Genomic DNA, 18,620 nt, shown 5'->3' on the forward strand with positions numbered 1-18,620 from the left:
AAGAGGTCCCTTCACTCTCATGATTATTCATAGCCACCATGAATCAGACTTTTAACTTCCTAGATAATGGGTGAAAGGCGTAGATGATTTCCGAGATAAAACCAACGGTAAAGTCATGTTGTACCAATATTTCAAGCGATGGCGTTGATTGCAGCCCTGGCCAGCCTTGCTATCGTGCTAGCTGTCCTTTCAGGGAAAGGTATGTTTAACGAAATAATTAAAAAACACGTATTTGTTGATAACACAATTCCAAATACTATAGCAATCGGTAGGGATTTCAAGGAGGCAATACAACCTACCAATAATTAGCTTATATAGAGAAAATCGGTATAACATTCTTAAAAATTATCAATCTCAATTTTAAACATCTTAACAACAACATAGAATTTATTAAGTGCAGATAATTAAAGAAAAGGATTAAGAAATAGTCTAGTCAAGATTTATCGTTCGAATTGGAATAAAAATAAAAACTATAAGGGTAAGAAAAATACCAAAACAAAGGGAAGGTCATATGAAAATAGAAAACAAGATGAAATAAATAATAACCAAATATAAACTATTTTTCTATTTATCTCTCATAATTACTGCAGTATAATACTGGTCATTGTAAAAGTTACTTGTCCATATTTTTTTACTGTGAATGTATTAAACTCAAATCATTGTAGCTTTCATATCAATGTAAAAAAAGTAGTATTTAAACAATACTATATTTCGTACTATCATTTGAAATGTTGTAAATTCTGTATTTCATTCGACATTGAACCTGTAGAGAAGGCCTAGCTCAACATCTCCATGGCAACCATTGTAAAACTGATGAAATTTCAATGATAACAATACATTTAGAAGAGATCAAACGACCATTACAAGGAAATTCTTCGCAACTCTCCCTAGAGTACTGAAAAAGCGGTGAAATTGACATCGAGGACAATAGCACCTTTATTTGATGTAAGAAAACATTGTCTCAAGAGAGATCTTCCCATTTCATGCAATGTCGCAGGATCTGCCATATCACAAGATGGAAAACATAAGAATTTGCCAATGCCAAATATATGAGAAAACACACGAAAAAACGCTGAAGTTTGAAATATTTTCGAAGACTAGGGCACTTATCAATATTTACGGTTGTGACGACAAACAGCGATAAAATTTTTGCACAAATCTGTCATAGGTCAGGAAATCAAGGCAAGCATAGTTTGGCGCCAAAGTCATTGGATCTGTTAAAATATTTAGTATATATGTACTTTAATATAGTCTATATAGCTAGCAATATAGCACTCAAAATGAGACGATTTGTTCGATAATAACTCCAAAAGGTCAATCTTTATAAATATTTGACAAGAATTCAACGGTACCAGGTTTGCCAACAGACGACTTATGAAAAAATAATGCTAGGAAAATCAATGAATTTTAAATTTCAGCAATAATCGCAAAAGCTATGAACCAACAAATGCGTAGCTTCTTTTATCTTTAAAGGATTAAATAAATGATGAAAATTGGCTGTAACACACTTTATGCAAAACTATATTTGAGTTATGAGATATTTAGAGCGATTCTTCGAGACATTTTAATACTTATAAACAATATTCAAGCATTATGTACTTAAACATTGTGTATTTTTACAAAGACAGGATAAACTGATGCTTGTATCAAATTATCTTTTCACAGCGAATATTGCAAGAGCAAAAGTTGATTATCTCAATGATTTGGGGTCCGTGGAAACAATTCAAAATGAACTGAACCAATTTCCAATCATCAACGAATTTTCAAGTGACGTTGACCAAAACAAAAATAAGGAATCAGGTTTGCGAAATGTCGAGACGTACAGCAACCTGGATGTCTCCAGTTTACGCAAGGCTAAGGCCTTTTTTAACAATATTAGAAATCTGAAAGGAAACTATGCTGGATTTCGAAGACGCGATTACTCGATTCCGAATCTCGCTAGCTCTTCTTCACTTAATACGGAAGAATCCAACCTAGGAAAGAGGAATGAGAAACACGCAAGCAGTGTAAGTTATGCAAAAGCTACGGACGTGGAGCGGCAGATGGAAGATTTGAAGGTACAAATTGTTAACACAACCTTGGAGATAGATAAACTATATAAGTCGCTTATGGTTGATGCAAAAAATGGCTCAGGCAATAAAAGCAAGGCAGAAATGGCGGGCTCGAGTCAAAGTATCGACACTTTAAACAGCAATAGAGAAGTAGTTGAGGCTTGTGGGCAGAACTCGAAGTGCTGTAATCTGGAGGAGATTAATCGGTTGAGAGATAATATACGCACAGAGAAAGAAGTGAGAAATCAGATGATTCGCTTTCTAGCCAAGGCAAAGGTGGAAAACAGTCGAATAAGTAAAGCGCTGGAGGCTATATTAAGATATTATCGCCCTAACGAGAAGGTGCTGAATAGTCTCGGTATATCTACAAGATTAAAGCGTGTAATCCTTGCCGAAAGGATTAAAATGCTGCCAAAAAGCAAGCAAAAGGAGCTAGCTAGAAGGTGGAACCATCTCAGGATCACCACACTAAAGAGATAGTTATGAACTGCTGTGATGTGGCCAGGCCATGCAAGTTGTATGCTGTTCAAACAAGGTTTAGATCATACGCTACAGTAGCCCTCTAATGCACGCAGCTGTCAATGGCCAAGTGATAGGGGCCATGCTAGGTAGCGCCATAATAGATCACAGCCATGTTGGGTAGGAACCGTACTAGACAGAGACACGCTAGATACGGACCAGATTAGATAGGGGGCATGCTAGGTAGGGCCATCTTAGATCATGATCACTCTAGGGTAGGTGTCATACTAGATAGAGGCATACTAGGAAGGGGCCATAACAAATAGGGGCAATGCCAAATAGGGGCCATGCTAAATAGATGCCATAATAAGATAGATGGCATATTTGATAGAAGCCATATTAGATCTCAGCCTTGTTAGAGCATGCAATACTAGATAGGGGCTATGATAGGTAAGGGCCATGGTAGATCATAGAAAGGAGCTATACTTGATAGGGGGAATAACTTGTAGCGACAGGGATAGGGACAATGCTAAACAACAGGCATGGTGGATTGGGACTAGGATTGCCGTCTTATAGAATGAGGAGGAGGGTGGTTTTGCAGTAGGCAACTTCGCCGATGACCACATCCACAAATATACTTACATTTGCGATAAAGTTTCTTTGTTGTGATTCGTTTCACCGACTCAAAGAGACTGACAGAAAATTACTCATTCAGGGGAGATCTATAGCATAATAGAGAATTCGCCTAACTAAATATTTGCTCGCTTGTAAAGGAGGGGGGGGGGTGCTCAGCCTTATCAGATAGGGGGCTTGTTGGACAGGGCAATGCTACACCTACCAGCAATATAATTTTTAACGGCAATCCTAAGAATTCCAGTTCACTAACAAAGATAACTTTTTTTGTGTTCATTGGCAGAAAAGCCTCAGTATTGTTAACAAATCGGAAAAAAGCAGCATTGGTTTCTCAAACAGAAATAGCCACTAAAGAAAAATGGAGAGGGTCGAGGCAAGGAAAATGACGCTTAGTAAAGTTGAAGACGGAAATAAAAACGACTGGGCATGTGAAAACTAAGAAAAAGAAACATGTCAAATCTATTGTTTTATCTGTGGCAAACATACTCATTCTAGATTGTGGACAAAACATTAACAGCTTAAAATTAAAAAAAAGAATCTATGACCCAACATAACTCGAATTCCTTAGTGTCTCATCTTATTAAAGACAAGTTTACGAATGTCTCATCTGAATAAAGAAAAAAAAAAGAAAAAGGATCTTTCTTTCTCTGGCTGCTGTTGAAGTAAAAATCGATAGAAACTGGCAACCGAATCAAAACACGCAATATCTATATATCATACTGCGAAGGTTTTTTCATTTTTATTTACCGTTAAAAATGTAAACCCCACAAAAGTTATTTTTTTTTGAGTCTCAAAAAACGGTTTAGAAATTCAAAAAAAACAGCCTGGCAAGAATTATGGTGAGAAAAACACACTGACGTAGATGGAAACGAAAACAATTAAAAAAGGTTTCGCCAGTGAACAATAAAGATAATAAACTTGATCATGATTTTGTGCCAATAATGCACCACAAAACACTAAATAAGAGGAACAACAATAATAAAATCGACAAAGAGTAGCAAGTCCTCTCTCTTTCACAAAGCACATTTAAATTTGTATACAGACGAAATGTTAGGGCAAGAGACGAAATAGAGTAATTTACAGTGCTACCGTAGGTGTAAACAGAAACATCACAATGTTTGGCGACTTTCAGAAAACTGACAAGGCGTTAAGAAGAATTCATGCCTGGGCATTCTTCCTTGAGTTCTCGTCTGGTCTGTGCACCAACTTCGATATACCATCATGCTGTGTTCATTCTAAATCGGGCAGTTCTACAAAACATTAAAACATTGTTTAATGTTTCAAACATCTATAAAATTAGTGTGAAAAAGATGGGGTTTCAAGAGTTTCTTATATATAAGATTTATTATTATAAAGTAAAAAGGCAATTTTTTATTCAAAAGTTTGCTTTCGCCATGAAAAAATATAGATCAAGAGATGCCTACAGAACTTTAATTTAGAAATCCTTTACAAATAATCGCATTAAAAGTAAAATAACTTGGGAATCGTTACGAAAATTTAGTGAAAATACATAACTTGGAGCAAAGCATCCGCCGGTAGAACAAATCGGTCCGGTAGAACAGTTTAGCCGGTAGAACAAATCGGTCCAGAGTTGGAACTTTGGGTTTCACGCTTAATGAGATCATTAGGGATTTCCAATGATGAACATTAAAGACTTTAGACACAACAAAGGGACGAATGGAGCCCTGTTCAGGCCCTAAGCTACTTCTCAGTATTTGCTTTAGCGAAAATAGCATTTTAGCCGAAACACGGAATCTTGCGTGCAGATTGTTTTTCTACTGTAATCATTTAAGCAATCTCGTAATGACTTTTAAGTTAATTTGAGTGAAAACGATTTCTTTATCTTCGCAAAGAATTATCCCAGGGTACTATTAGAAACAAAACAAAAAATCTACTAATGTCAGCAAACAAGCTTTTATCATTGAGAAGAAGGATCGCTAAGCAGGTTTCTACACATTTGCCTCAGGCTTTTTTAAACGCTTCAAACTTCAACAACAATTAATTTCAATTGAGTGACGTAATTCGAATATAAGATTTGATATACCCTTTAACATTTACGCCTTGGTGTGTAGAACATACATAAAAGCATGTTAAATTCTGCCTATGCAGAATCGAACACTTTGCGATTAACTAGTAAAAAGTAATTGTCCTTTTTTTATCAATTTAAATCATTTGGAAACAAGACCTACTTTCTTTGAAATATAACTATGATTGGACATATCAAGTTCTTAGATTTAGGAACAGTTAGTGGATTATTGAATAACCAAGGCGAGGATCTTCTTACAAATTATTTGTTTAGAATCATAACAAATCCATGCCTAGCACGCATAACTTGCACTGATATTTTGAAAGGAAGAGACATAATTGTAGGAAATATCAAGTCTATCATCAAAATATTATTTTTTTATCTACAAATGAACTAAAGGCAAAAGCTTGAACAAACAGGGTTTGTCGAAGCATTTATGGCAAACAAAAAATTGGTTTTCTATCACACAGAGTACGAGAAGATAAACATCATAAAATATAAAATTCAGAGACTTGAAAGAGTTTTGCTACGACTTACGAGTATTGCAATTTGAAATGCATGTGAAGAGAAAATTAAAAATTGCCAAAGTTACCTTCGTCGTCACTGTCTTCGGCATCAGCATCAGCATTGCCATCTTCCGGGTCAAAGCCCTAGATGGTAATACAATCAAGGTTAACAACATCGAAAACAACAAGATGTGGAAATGTTTTTAGCTTTATTGAAAACATATTATAAGACAAAAACTGTAATGGAAGCTCAAAGAAATCCCATGTCAATTTGATAGTTTTGGCAATAAAATGTTGCATTCTGCGCTTTAAAGAAACTCTATTTGAGATGGAATACGATGAATATAATAATGAAACGAAAAGGTGTCAAAGTTCTTTCATTTATTCAATTTCATCTTTATTTCAATATTTCATAATCATTACTTTGGGCATTTTTGCCTGATTGAAGATTTTCGATGCATTTCTAGACTTATTGTAGAAAAAACCTTAAATGCCAAAATACATAAAAACTTAAAGAGAATTAGGCGAATGTACAAATGGCGAAAGAGGGTGCTGACTCATCGTAATTTACATTTCAAGAATCACACCACGTGCCTATCAAAGATCTGACCGGAATAAGCAAAATTGAAAAAACCATACAGAAATAAGTAAAATATCTGACATGCTTAAAGTTCCCACAGAAGATTAAATAAAGACGCCTATTTTAAAAATTTGTTATGACTCAAGTATCTCAGCAACATAGTTGTTAATTTCTTTAAAAAAAGAGTGCGAAAAAATGCTTGTCTAATAAAACGGGTTATTTTTTCTGTCAAGGTGTTAATGATCTAAAACCGTGTCTGGGAGACAGTTTAATGAGTAAAGTCTATGTTTCTTAGTATATGGAAAGTTTTGTCTCTTTCAAGTCAACATTGATCACACAAACGGACTTGAAAGGCACCTCTGATTAACAGAAAAAACAAATAACCTGCTAAAAGCCTTACCGAAATGCATGCACCATTAATTTGGCCAATCATAATCGAATGTTCGATGCTAATGACCTCTAATCAAGCTTACTAACAAACAAAATTAATAGCCTCGTGATAGAATTGAAATTTCTAAGGCGTTATTTTACATGCAGCCAGCTAAGTTAAATACTGCGGTTGAGAAAAAACGGAAAGAGATTTAAAATAATCTAAAAATGTAAAATGAATGGGACTTGCTAAGTTCTGATCGAGATTGGACTAGCTCAAGTAATTCTTATCACTTCTTGTTTCATCCGAATAGAAAAATCGCGGAGAACGAGATAAAGATTTATTTTTCAAGATATAAAGCGCAAAGTTGATATTCAATAACTGAGAATATATTTTTCAAAAAGTTCTTGTCATAAAGATAGATGAAATATGTTCTCGTTACAGGGCATATGAAAAATGCCTTCTCTTGTGTTAGTAAAGATGCACCAGTGCTCTTTGAGGCGCAGGATAGTCGATGTTCTTCAAAAAAGTCCCAGTTGTGATAAAGTTACAGTAAAATATTTGAACATTATAAAGAACCATCATTAAATCTGAACAAACCTTCGAGTCGATCGTTCCCATGTTCTTCATCATCTGAAGGAGAAAAAGAAATTCGAATAAACGAACAGCCGATAGATGGCCTTGGAAGCAGCAAAATAGCATTATAACAAAATGAAGCTTAGGTACACTGTTACTTTTGAAAAATATCAAATTGAATTGAAAAATATCATTTTTAAGAAAATAACACCTTCACACTACAAAACTTTAGAGCTGTTTTCGGCCGTTATGATCCTCTTTATTTAATTTGTCCCAGGGTTTTAGTAAAATGCTTGTGAGACAAAAGCCAGTACTACAATTCATCAGAAAAAGCGAGCGGCATCACTAGGCCAGAAAATCTTCAAAGATACATAATTGAAAATGGCCCTACAAAGTCTAGGAACACGGTTTGACACGCCATTCCCTGGCAAAATTTGGTTGTAGACCCAATTTGCAAGAAGCCCTGCGTGAAATCTCACAAGACTTGCAAATTGCATCATGGGGAAATCTTTTGGTGAAATTAAGGCTATTAGCCTCCATTGAATAACTTGAAGCTTTCATTCTTTGGAATCAATTGTGCTCTTTGTCACACTTGGCAAAAATGAAAAATTGGAGAACTTACATCTTCGAGATTTGGCTCGTGAAAATCACCTTCGTAATCCGAATCGTCTTCATCCTTCCATCTGTTGAAATCAACTTTCAAATATGGTGGCTAAAAGAAAGTGGTGTCATGGAGCTTCAAAAAATCTAATTGACCACATAATTCATTGTTCATTTTTCATTATACAAGTTAAAACTATCCACGTATCTTGTTGGACTCAATGCCAGCACTACATAAACAATTTTTTCTTCTTTTTCATTCAGAAGCTCAATAATTGAAAGATTTCAGCGTACCAACTTTCGGTCCGCCTGTAGCAACAGGAGAATTGCCTAAGATAAAAAGCCAATAGAGCTGCTCAAGTAAGATGCTCAGATTTAGCAGTCAATTGAAAATCGACTATTTGGAGAGCGGTAATCCCTTTTTAAATTATAAATTCTTGCTCTCTAAAGGACGGGCGTTAAAAAGAGGCAGATGTTCAGAAAGTGAATCATTTAAAATGTGAAGGCATTTTTGTTAATCGTTATCAACCAGAATTAAAGGTTTGTTCCATGTTTTTTCTTCCTTTTAAAAGCACCATAAATTCGGATCAAGGCTCTCTTGGATCCATGGGTTAAACTGAATTCACACTGGACGCGTCACGGCGTGGTGCGTCACCGAGCGTCGCGTCATGTGCTTTTTCATGCTATTCAGAGACGATGCGTCATCAAGCGCCCGCCATCTTTTTTCCAATGCTGTTCAAAGCAAACTTGCGAAATTCTCAACAAGTTATACTGTATTCCTTGCATTGCAAAATCAAGCCGGAAACTTAAGTTTGCTACAGAAACGGATGAAACAGTTATCTGAACCTAATATATCATATACAGTCTCATGTGGTTTCTTCGACATTTCGGTTTGATAGGCTGGCCTATTATTTGACAGGAAGATCATTCTCTTAGAGATCATCCATTAGAGAACCTAGATTTTTATTGATATTTAAGATTAGGAAGGTCTACTACAATTAGCAAAATGGCTGGCTTTACGAATTTTTAGGGTTTTCTTTCCACCGAAATTCGAGGAATATCAAACAGCTTAATTTTAGCAACACTCCCCATATTTACATGAATTAAATCCCTCGCAAGTACACCTTTGGAAGGTATTGAAAGCTTAACGGGAAATGACTGAAATATTTTTTTACCAAAACTGAACATACAATGACTCAACATCATTTTTGAATTGCACATCAACGAGGTAACTTTGTAGACAGAGACTCAAAACACGAATAATAATGTTTTTTTATTATAAACTAATAAATGTAATTTGTTTTTGCTACTTTTTGAATTTAGCTTCCGAATGCTTTTTTCAGAGAGACTCATTAAAATATGCTTGACCGTACAAGCAACACAGTTTTATAATGGCCTATTTCAGAAGCTGCTTGTTTACATTTCTAGCTGTCATTATTCTCTAAATTTTCTGAAGCGTCAAAGTTGAATTTATTTAACTTTGACGTTTGGTGACGCGTGGCTGAAAAAATTGCTGCGTACGCATAGCTGCAGAAAATGATAACCATATTTGATTAGCGTCACGATGCGCCGCGCCGTGATGCATCCAGTGTGAATTCAGCTTTAGACGTTTAAAAGGAAGTGTTCATGTCACTAAGCGAAGTTCAATGGAGGGGCGTAGATTATGGCATCAAAAGGAGCAGGAGAGTTAAATAAAGGCATCGTAAATATACCCATGGCTGTAAATACAGTGATCCAGATTTTCTATAAACAGCCTTAGCATGGAATCTCGAGCTGTCATTCAATAGGATGGTTTTAGCGAAAAACGCCTTTATTCTTTATCCCCTGCCTATTTGCAATTACTATAAAAAACTTTGATCCTCAATCACAGGATTTTCAACTGCAGAAGAATGGACAGCACAAAATGATTATGCCAAGAGCCCCTTCCTAATCACCTAAATCTCTCCACAGATGTAAAATTTGTGACAAGGTTGTTGATTTAAAAAGAGCAGTTTTATTGAAAGTAAAAAACATAACAAAATACCTTTTTTGTCTCCTTTAGTAGTCGTGGCCAAAATCCTTCTTCCTTTTTCTTTAGATCAAAGAAATATTCCCTTCCTCCTTTTCTTTGCTTCGATTCCTGAGAAAAACAAAAGTAGTAGCCTCAAATATACATAAATACATTAACATATTTAAATACATTATATAACATATTTATCAATTAAATATATACTAGAAACAATGTATTTGTACCATTAGTCATTCTTTTAAAAAAGGAAACCAATTATTTCTATTTTCTGTTCAGCTTTCTTAAAAAGTGTTCCATCTTATGTTTCATTCTCCAACAAACAATGCAAAACACATTCAGTGATAATAATCTTAACATGGGGTTGCTGTTTTACTCCAAGTGTGGCCATCAGATTGCAACTCAAATCTAACTTGGTCTCTGCTTGGGTTTGCATTCTGCTGTATATCTGGTCCATCTTTTACAGAAAATCCCCTACTACATCTTTTCTGTGACTACTAAGTGCTATTTTTCTCCAGAAGAAACAACTTTTACATGCGGTCCATGCAGTGAAATTGATAAAATCAGAATTATATATTTGATGTTTATAAATTTCATTGCATATTTTCTATCTCATATCAAGAATTGTCCTACAAGACAAATCAGGAATTCCTTTTACTCAACTCAACATATTTTTTATCTGTAACAAACCATTGTTGCTTACAACTTCAGCCTACAGTAACACCGACAACAAAATTGCATACTTGCTGTTATAACTAGACTTGTCGAGCCTCAGTGTAAAAACAACATCCCTTTTTTCTTTCTTTTGGCATACTGGCAATAAATCCCCCCCTTTTCAACCAATTTGTAAAATTTAACTATGACAACTAATATTTTAATTCAACAACAGGATTGAGTAGCACTAATGAACAAGAAGCTCTTTGTTGTGCAGTCGGTAATCATAATTTTTTCATTTTGAACCTGGAAACCAAAATCATTAGGCTATAATGGCCCATATATATAATTCAAGGAAGATTTCAATTCAACTGAAAATCTCACCTCTGGAATTATGTCTTTCAAAAACTCTAAATCAACATGATACTGATTCTGTGATGAACCACCTTTACCACTGCAAAGAGAATAAATATCACCATGAACAGAGACAAGCAAGGAAGAAATATTGCCACATAGGGCTCAATGTTAAATAGAATGTGATCATCAAGGAACTCAATGTGGCAGTAGTAAAATGCTGAGACTGATAAAAAAGCAACACAGACATGGATTTATGCAATAAAGGGTGTTACCAATGATTCTATAATTGGAAGGCAAATGGTGCCCAATAAACTTCACTACATTAGAAAAAGTTGCAATCATGAAGAGATATATGAGTCCCTGACACAAAGGGTGGACAAGACCCTCATTATAAGTTGATTGAGGAATACCAAGGGTGCACAAGAACAAACACAATACATCATGCAACATGGACTACAAATCCAAAGTTCTGAGGTTTGAGTCCCAGTCAGGACCACATTTCTGCTTAGAGTTAGAAGAGTCATCAGCTCTCCTCTGCTATTCAAGACATTAGATTATGACCAAAAATGTAGTCACATCGAGAGGAAGGAAAGGGCACCGCATAGCTTCTTACTGTCCTAAAAACAGCCTTCTGTATTTCGCTTGTTTAAAAAACCAAAAACATAAGCTATATATTCTTCTACATATAATTTGAAAAGTAGAATTGAAAAGACCACTCTAAGATATGTACCTGAAACTTAACATTGTGTTATTTACAGTAATTTTTTCATCGTTCACATCTTCAAGTTGTACACTGACTAAAATTCTGTCATTTCTCTGTGCCCAATAGACTGGAGGATGTAGTGCCCTACAATGAAAGAAACATACATATATGTCTGAAACAAAAATAATTTTGTTAAAATAATAGATATATATATATATATTTATATGTATATACGTAAACAAAATGCTACTGAAATTCAAAACAATACAATTTCACAAACTCATAGATACATATCTTGACCAGCAAAAAAGGACAAAATGTATTTTGGCTCCCATTACATACATACATCTGCAGTCAATTTTATGTCATTGGAAACATAAAACAGTCAAAATGAAAGCATTCTCACTGAAAATGAATTTTATTTGCAAAAATGAAGCCTGAAGCATAGCAACAGTAACTATGCAACAGTAACTAAGTAAGTAACTACAGAACAGTCTGGTTTAGGTAGAGCAGTCTGGTTAGAAAACTCTTACACAAGAATGATCATCTCTGGAGTCGAGATCATAGAGGAAAGTAAAGGAATAACCTGAATCAGGTTTGAGCAATAACCAACATTATGATGATGAAGTTTTATAGGTAACTTGTTTATTAATACATTTTGTTGTTGAAAATACAATATTTAATTCCTGTTCTGTTGCAAGCACCTTCTTTGATATTGTCTTGCTTATTAGGTTTCTTTCAAATGCTTTACAAGAGTTATTAACTAACAATTTAAGGCACTCAGTCATTATATTAAGGGGTGGTATACCTAAACGTAATAAAATCTGCTGAGTCATGATTTGCGTGCTTACTTTTGCAGGCCTTGCCCGGAAAGGTGCTCAATCTAGCATGCGTGCCTAGTGTCACCCTAAAAAAAGCCTTGTGAGGGCCATTTATAGAGCCCCTCGAAACATAAAAACGATATAACCACAGAACAAAATATTTTTTTGGCCATTGTTGAATAAACTCGATCAAGCATAAAAAATCTTCTCAACAGACCTCAATATTATGTCTTGATTTTCGAGCAAGTGTTAATGTTCTGTTGAAGTATTATCTTCTGCTTTTTTCTTAATAACTTAAAATTACCTGTGCAAATCAGAGATCACAATTTTGTCCAGATTATCGCATTGCTTTGTTTTATCATAATTCTATATTTATATCAGCATAGTGTTTGTTGCGTGTTTTGTTATTTCATATTATTGTGATTTTTGGTATCATCATTGAATTTCATATTTAACAATCTTTCGAAGCTCTAGATATGAAGATCTCGATCTCCCAAAGCTCTCCAAGGATGCTCTCAAGGACATTCTATTTTGAGGTGTGAAATAGAGCGCCTAGAGTTTCTACGGGACTCTTTTTATGGAGCACCTCCATTCTGCTTACAGCAATGCCTGCTATTGGTTGACCTGAAACTCAGGGGGACACTTGGTCAAATATTGGGGGCAAGTCTATTGTTTTGATAACATGATGTCACATTTTCCCATTTTTTTAGAAGAAAAGACTACCCTCCTTCAAAATATAAGGGGAAGGAGGTGACTGCTCCCTCTTGCCCCCTCCCAGGTGTCTGCCACTGCTGAAACTGGGCACATGAACTTACCTCATTTTGATACACCAATTTGAATTACGGCCTCATTTTGAAAAATTCTTCAAAATTCTTTTGTATAAATTTTTTGACCTCAGATTCAGATTGAGAACAATGATTTTAGTCTAATTGTAAGTTTTCATTATCATATTGCTCACGATATTGATTTTATGACGACATAAAGATAAAAACTTTATAAAGGATTTGACCGTGATTTGCGACTAGGGGGGTAAAGTTTCCCCCGGAACGATTTTTGCAGTCAAATCCCTTACAAGTTTTTAAACTTAATTTCTCCGTAAAATCTAAAATACAAGCTGAAACAATATGAAAAATGGTATCCCGCCTAAAATTATGGCGATAAAACCAAATCTGAGCTTAAAAAAGTCGTATAATTAAGTTTGGAGAAATTTCCAAAACGAGGTCGTAAGTCGAATTGGTGTATTAACAAAACAGTTTCCATCAATATATATCAACCAATTATATATAAAATGATTTCTTGTTTTTAAATACATTGAAATACATGTTGACAACAAAATATGTTGTTTTTGCTAAATTCAAATAAGCACCCGGTCTGATTTTTTGTATTCAAATTAGTGCCCCATTTGTCTAAGGGGTGCCTTTTTCAAGCAGGGAGTGCTATTGCAAAAATTGCCTTATCCCGGGGCACTTATTTGTTAGGGGTGGTTATTTAGCAGGGGGCGTTAATTCTGTCAATTATGGAATTTTCCATGAATCTTTGATAAATTACAAAATAATTCATTGATTAAACTTATGCCTTTTAAAAATCAAAAATATCTTCGGATGTTTTAGCCCATTTAGTCATGTTTCTCTAGCCTTTCCACCATGAATATGTGGTTTATCTGTGCATTTAAATTAAACATTTGAAAGAATCAAGACCTGCATGTAATGCACTAAAATGGAGAAGAACTCCCGATAAAAACCATTAAATATTATAGCAACAATAACAACTTGATTAACCTGTCACAAAAAGATGCTCCTTAAAGAACTTTAACCAAGAAATGTGTTTTTGTGCTCTTAAATTGGTATATTACCATGTATTTTGTCAAATCAAGCAGATTTAAAGGTATACTCTTTAATTTGTACATTACTATGTATATATTTTGTCAAATCAAGCAGATTTGAAGGTTACAGTGTGTGTTGCCACTGACTGCTTTATAGTACAATACAGGGAGAACCATCACCTAAGCACAGAAGATATTTGATAAACAGCCCACAAGATCTTTGCATAAACTATTTGTGACACCACCATTATGCTTAGTTTCTTATAAGAATACTATAGATTTTGTTAAGCCTCAATATTTTTGAAAAATATTCATTTTGACCTTGAATGGATTTTTAAAAAATTCCTCTTTTCAAATATTTTTGTTTATTTTTTGTTTCTTGCCCTACCAGATGGGGACTTTAGCTAAAACCAATTTCAGCATTAATCTCCATGTCCCTTGCCCTTTTATAAACCCTTAAAGGTATAACAGCTAAGGGTAATGGCAGGCAAAGGCCTCATTCAAATTATTTGACCTCTTTTTATTAATAACTTCCAACCCTTCCAACTAGTCACAATATCAAGACTTTGTCCCAACAACCCAATTTGAGAGATATTGTCCCAATCTCAAGAAAACCCATCTAATAATGTTGAATAAGCTAAACAATAAAAATGTAACACAAAGAAGACGATCAAAATCTTGAAATGGCTTTCTCCCTGTTAATATTCATTCAGGAGAAAAGGTTGTATATAGCCAAAGTTGCTTCAAAGGGTGTGTTTTCCAGAGAACGGAAAGCATCCAAAGTTGAACATTTTCCAACCCTTTCCAACCCAAGGGGCAACCATAGTGCTGCCTTGGGTAAAAGACCGACATAAAGAATCTGAAGATATACAATTTAAGTATCCACATAAGCCACTGGATGTCTATAAACATATTAAATTTAATATCCTCCTATTACATTTGGCGTGCAATTTCGAATTTCGGCATGCAAAGCTAGCCATACTAAAATGACCCCTCCCATGCATTTGCCACACTCTGCAGACTGGATAAGGAGCAAACATGATGTCTCTTGATAAATCTTTTGTCTTCAGAGGTTTTTGTATCTTTTAGATAAATGTGTTTAGTATAGAAATTTCATTAATGTCAACCAGCGATTGCCAAATGTTTAGGCTATATACAAATAAACCAATTTTGCTACATAATGCAAGACGCAAGACTCCAGTGTGTATCTCATTTCTTGGAAATACTAATTTGGTGTGGAGTCGAAAAACCTGCATACCGGTTAGATTACTCCTAAGTTTGGTTTTCAATAAACAATTAACACTGGATAGAATCGAACCTAAAATTAAGGTAACAATTTACAAAGTTGTCCTTGCTTAACTTTCGCAATATCAAGAAATTTTCAATGTAATGACAATGGAGGGGAAAAACCTTGCTTTCAGCCTGATCGGCAGAGTAGTCTACACGACACAGTTATCAAACATAGTCTTTCTTTGCTTGCATTAGTATGTATAGTTATCAACGCAGCCAAAAAATATGCTTTCTTGTCTCATTCACTAGAGATTTTTCAGCTCTGCAAAAATTTAACACAAGGCAAGGGTTTCTTTATTAGGCCCTGCCCTCAGACTTCTAGATTTTTCCATGAAAAACCAAAGTTACGAGCAAAAAGTTAGCGTCATAGTAAATTTTCTTCTACTATCATTAAATTGCGCTGGAATTTGAATAACATAATTCAACAAATAATTGTTTACAGTGTTTAACTTACATTTTTTGTATTCACAGCTTGTGTAGCAATGGTTGATAATTTTACTCGGCAAACTCTCTCCAAACCTCGTGCTCTAGGCGGGAGTCTAAAAAGTCACAGGTACTCCGTGTATTTCTCACAAATGCTATCGGTGCGAAGGAGCGGAACAGCCGCCGCGAAAACTTTAGCAGCCTATCTCTAGGTTCAACAAGTGCATAAAGTGGGTGACAGGTCAATGGCTCGAGAAAGCGCTATATATTGGGTATAGCGGCCCAAGCAAAGAGTAGCAAGTACTCTAGACTTGATCCAAGCCTATTTCATGCTTGAGAGAGGAGTAATTATTTCCCGCCGTCGGTCTCCTTCGCAGAAGTCCACAGGAGGAAAATAAATACTCCTCTCTCAAGCATGAAATAGACTTGGAGCAAGTCTACAAATACTCCAAATATGTGTCTCACAAATGAAATTAAATCGACACTTAGAAGAATGTTGTTTGACTGATGAGGGGGTGGCATTGGAAAAGAGTATTACCCCACATTTTAAGCCGTTTCCAATACCTCCGCGGTAATCCCTACCTTTTCGACATTTGGGAGACTGTGAATTGCAAAACTGAAACGATTTTATGGGATCTGCGAATTTAAAGAAAATTGCACGAGGAAAGCAACATGTATATCTTTAATTAGATAAATATCAGAATGACAATCTATTTCTTCAATGTTTAGATTCTCAAAAAATTATAGGCCCTCGCTTTTCGAGCTCCTGAAAACTGAGACTTAAAATTCGGGGGGGGGGGGTAAGTTAAACTGCCTACTTGGAATCCTAGCCCCCTGGAATATAGATCGAAAGTAATTCGAGAGGAAGAATAGTGCATTTGATTGGTTCCTTGTTTTTTGGCCAATCGGCGGCCGCAGGTCCAAGAGATAAATTAATTCTTTCTATCTACACAAATCGGAATCCTTTGGTGAGGGGGTAGAAAGCGTATAGACTAGATAGGGTAAACATTAATTATAGCTGGATTGTACAAAGTCGTTATTTTATTGTATCAATTTTTGTTCATTACTCGATGTACAAAACACACAACTCCACTGACTATAGATTTAAGTCGTTGGTTTATTGAAAGAGGAAAATGTCCCACATCAAATGTACGCGTCCCATGCTCCTTTGAGGGCTCACTGAGATCTATGATTAGGCGTTTTGATTGTGACATCGATAAATTTGATTTTATGACGTCAAAGGAATTTCTATTATTTTGGTATAAACTAAAGTTGCAATGTTTTGCATACCAGATCAGCTGATTGTTGGCGAGTAGGAGCTACCTGAGCAAGGTATGTCCGAACCACAAACTGGAAATGAAAGTCAACAGCAGGAGGACAGTCCCAGTCAGACAGGCAGCAAGACAACGATGCCGTTAAACTGGAAAACAAGGCCGTTGTTAATTCAGGGGGAATCCAGTCATGTTATGAAATCAAGCAGCAATGTTAAAATTGGGGAGGCTTTATGTTCGTGTGGGGAAAACTCATCTAGAATATCGTCGTCAAGCCTCGGTTTAGTCAGTCTCTTCAAGACACAGAGTTTGAAGATGAATCCAGCAAAGGATTCAGACAACACTGAATGAACTTTTCTCGAAAAGAAACCGAAAAAGACAATTCTCATTTATATCCAGATTGTATACAACCTATGAGATGCGTATCAGAACTTACAAGCATACAAAATTTGAGCAAAAAAATTCATGTGATAGATCAGGAAAGTTTTGCTTCTTTGCTGAATTCAATTCTCTATCAAAAAGTTTTTTTTATTAAAAATCAGAATTTATCGTACCCTGTTTGAGATTAATCTTTAAAGATTCAGGTCATTTTTTGCAACTTTAAGTTTTAGTTAGCGCAGTCTATCGCTTGTAAACATGAATTTAATTCTCCATATCTCGTAAAGCTCTTTTGACAAATTTTCAATTTGACGTCAAGGAATAGCAGTCTTCTATTGCTTTGAAAAGTTAATGAAAAGTTATAATAGTGGAAAAAATTGCTCTACAAGTGGTCACCTTTATGTAAACATAAATTAACACGTAAAAAGAAAACTCTTCTATACATAGAACAGGATTGAAATTTTGAGAGAGCATAAGATGATATACCGAAAAAGATTGAGAACATAAGAGATTCTTGCGGTGCAGCATAGTATCCCAGTTCTGATAATGTTTGTACAGTAACAGCTCTGGCGTTTAAAGTTACACCTAATAATTATATCTACAGCAAATATTTGTGCCACGAATTTGAAAGTGGGGAGGGGGAAGTAGGGGGCCAAGGCTTGTCACCCCTTATACTACAGCTTTAAAATACTTGCTTTGCAAGAATGTGGGGGAGGGGGCATGGCCACCCCATCCTTCACTGTGGCGTGTGCCCTGCTTTGTAAATCCCAATCAAAATGTGTTTACTGGCCTTGCTGTCTCCTAAAACATCGGTTATCTGAATTTTATGAGATGGGGGATATGTCAACCATATCTTAACCTGCGTGCAGACTCGGAAGTATCTTACCAGAACTGCAAATATCTACAATGCCTACCAAAAGTCCTTGGAACACCCTGAGATTTCTGTGAATTCGCGTGTCCCGTTCTATTTCCATGTCAACAAGGAGGGTGCTGCCCCCTTCCCCCTCATACAATATTGATCGCTAGCTGAAAACCATAGCTATGTAAAAATGTATCACTTGTACATGTATGATTTTTTATATTTCCGTGGCACAA

The 18,620-nt window shown here is 35.4% G+C and overlaps 2 protein-coding genes across 3 annotated transcripts; one reads left to right on the forward strand and one right to left on the reverse strand.

The window, feature by feature from the left end:
• Positions 1 to 19: 19 nt before the first annotated feature.
• On the forward strand, positions 20 to 2,932 carry LOC148958370 (uncharacterized). 2 transcript variants are annotated; one of them, XM_089113002.1, is made up of 2 exons: positions 20 to 199; positions 1,666 to 2,931. In XM_089113002.1, the coding sequence occupies exons 1-2, from the start codon at positions 139 to 141 to the stop codon at positions 2,529 to 2,531; spliced, it is 927 nt and encodes a 308-aa protein (XP_088969128.1). In that variant the 5' UTR covers positions 20 to 138; the 3' UTR covers positions 2,532 to 2,931. The 2 variants fall into 2 exon arrangements, with proteins under 2 accessions (XP_088969128.1, XP_088969129.1); XM_089113003.1 differs by having other exon boundaries at positions 73 to 199; positions 770 to 2,932.
• Positions 2,933 to 4,138: 1,206 nt separating this feature from the next.
• On the reverse strand, positions 4,139 to 16,016 carry LOC148958371 (prostaglandin E synthase 3-like). The gene is made up of 8 exons (XM_089113004.1): positions 15,908 to 16,016; positions 11,548 to 11,664; positions 10,845 to 10,914; positions 9,825 to 9,920; positions 7,824 to 7,913; positions 7,226 to 7,258; positions 5,762 to 5,819; positions 4,139 to 4,393 (listed from the first exon to the last, which is right to left on the reverse strand). Coding segments are annotated over exons 1-8 (486 nt in total). The 5' UTR covers positions 15,910 to 16,016; the 3' UTR covers positions 4,139 to 4,373.
• Between the last annotated feature and the right edge of the window lie 2,604 nt (positions 16,017 to 18,620).

This window comes from Rhopilema esculentum, chromosome 16, assembly GCF_057945365.1.
Source record: "Rhopilema esculentum isolate cy_ngs chromosome 16, ASM5794536v1, whole genome shotgun sequence".
In the NCBI taxonomy this organism is placed as follows: Eukaryota; Metazoa; Cnidaria; class Scyphozoa; order Rhizostomeae; family Rhizostomatidae; genus Rhopilema; species Rhopilema esculentum.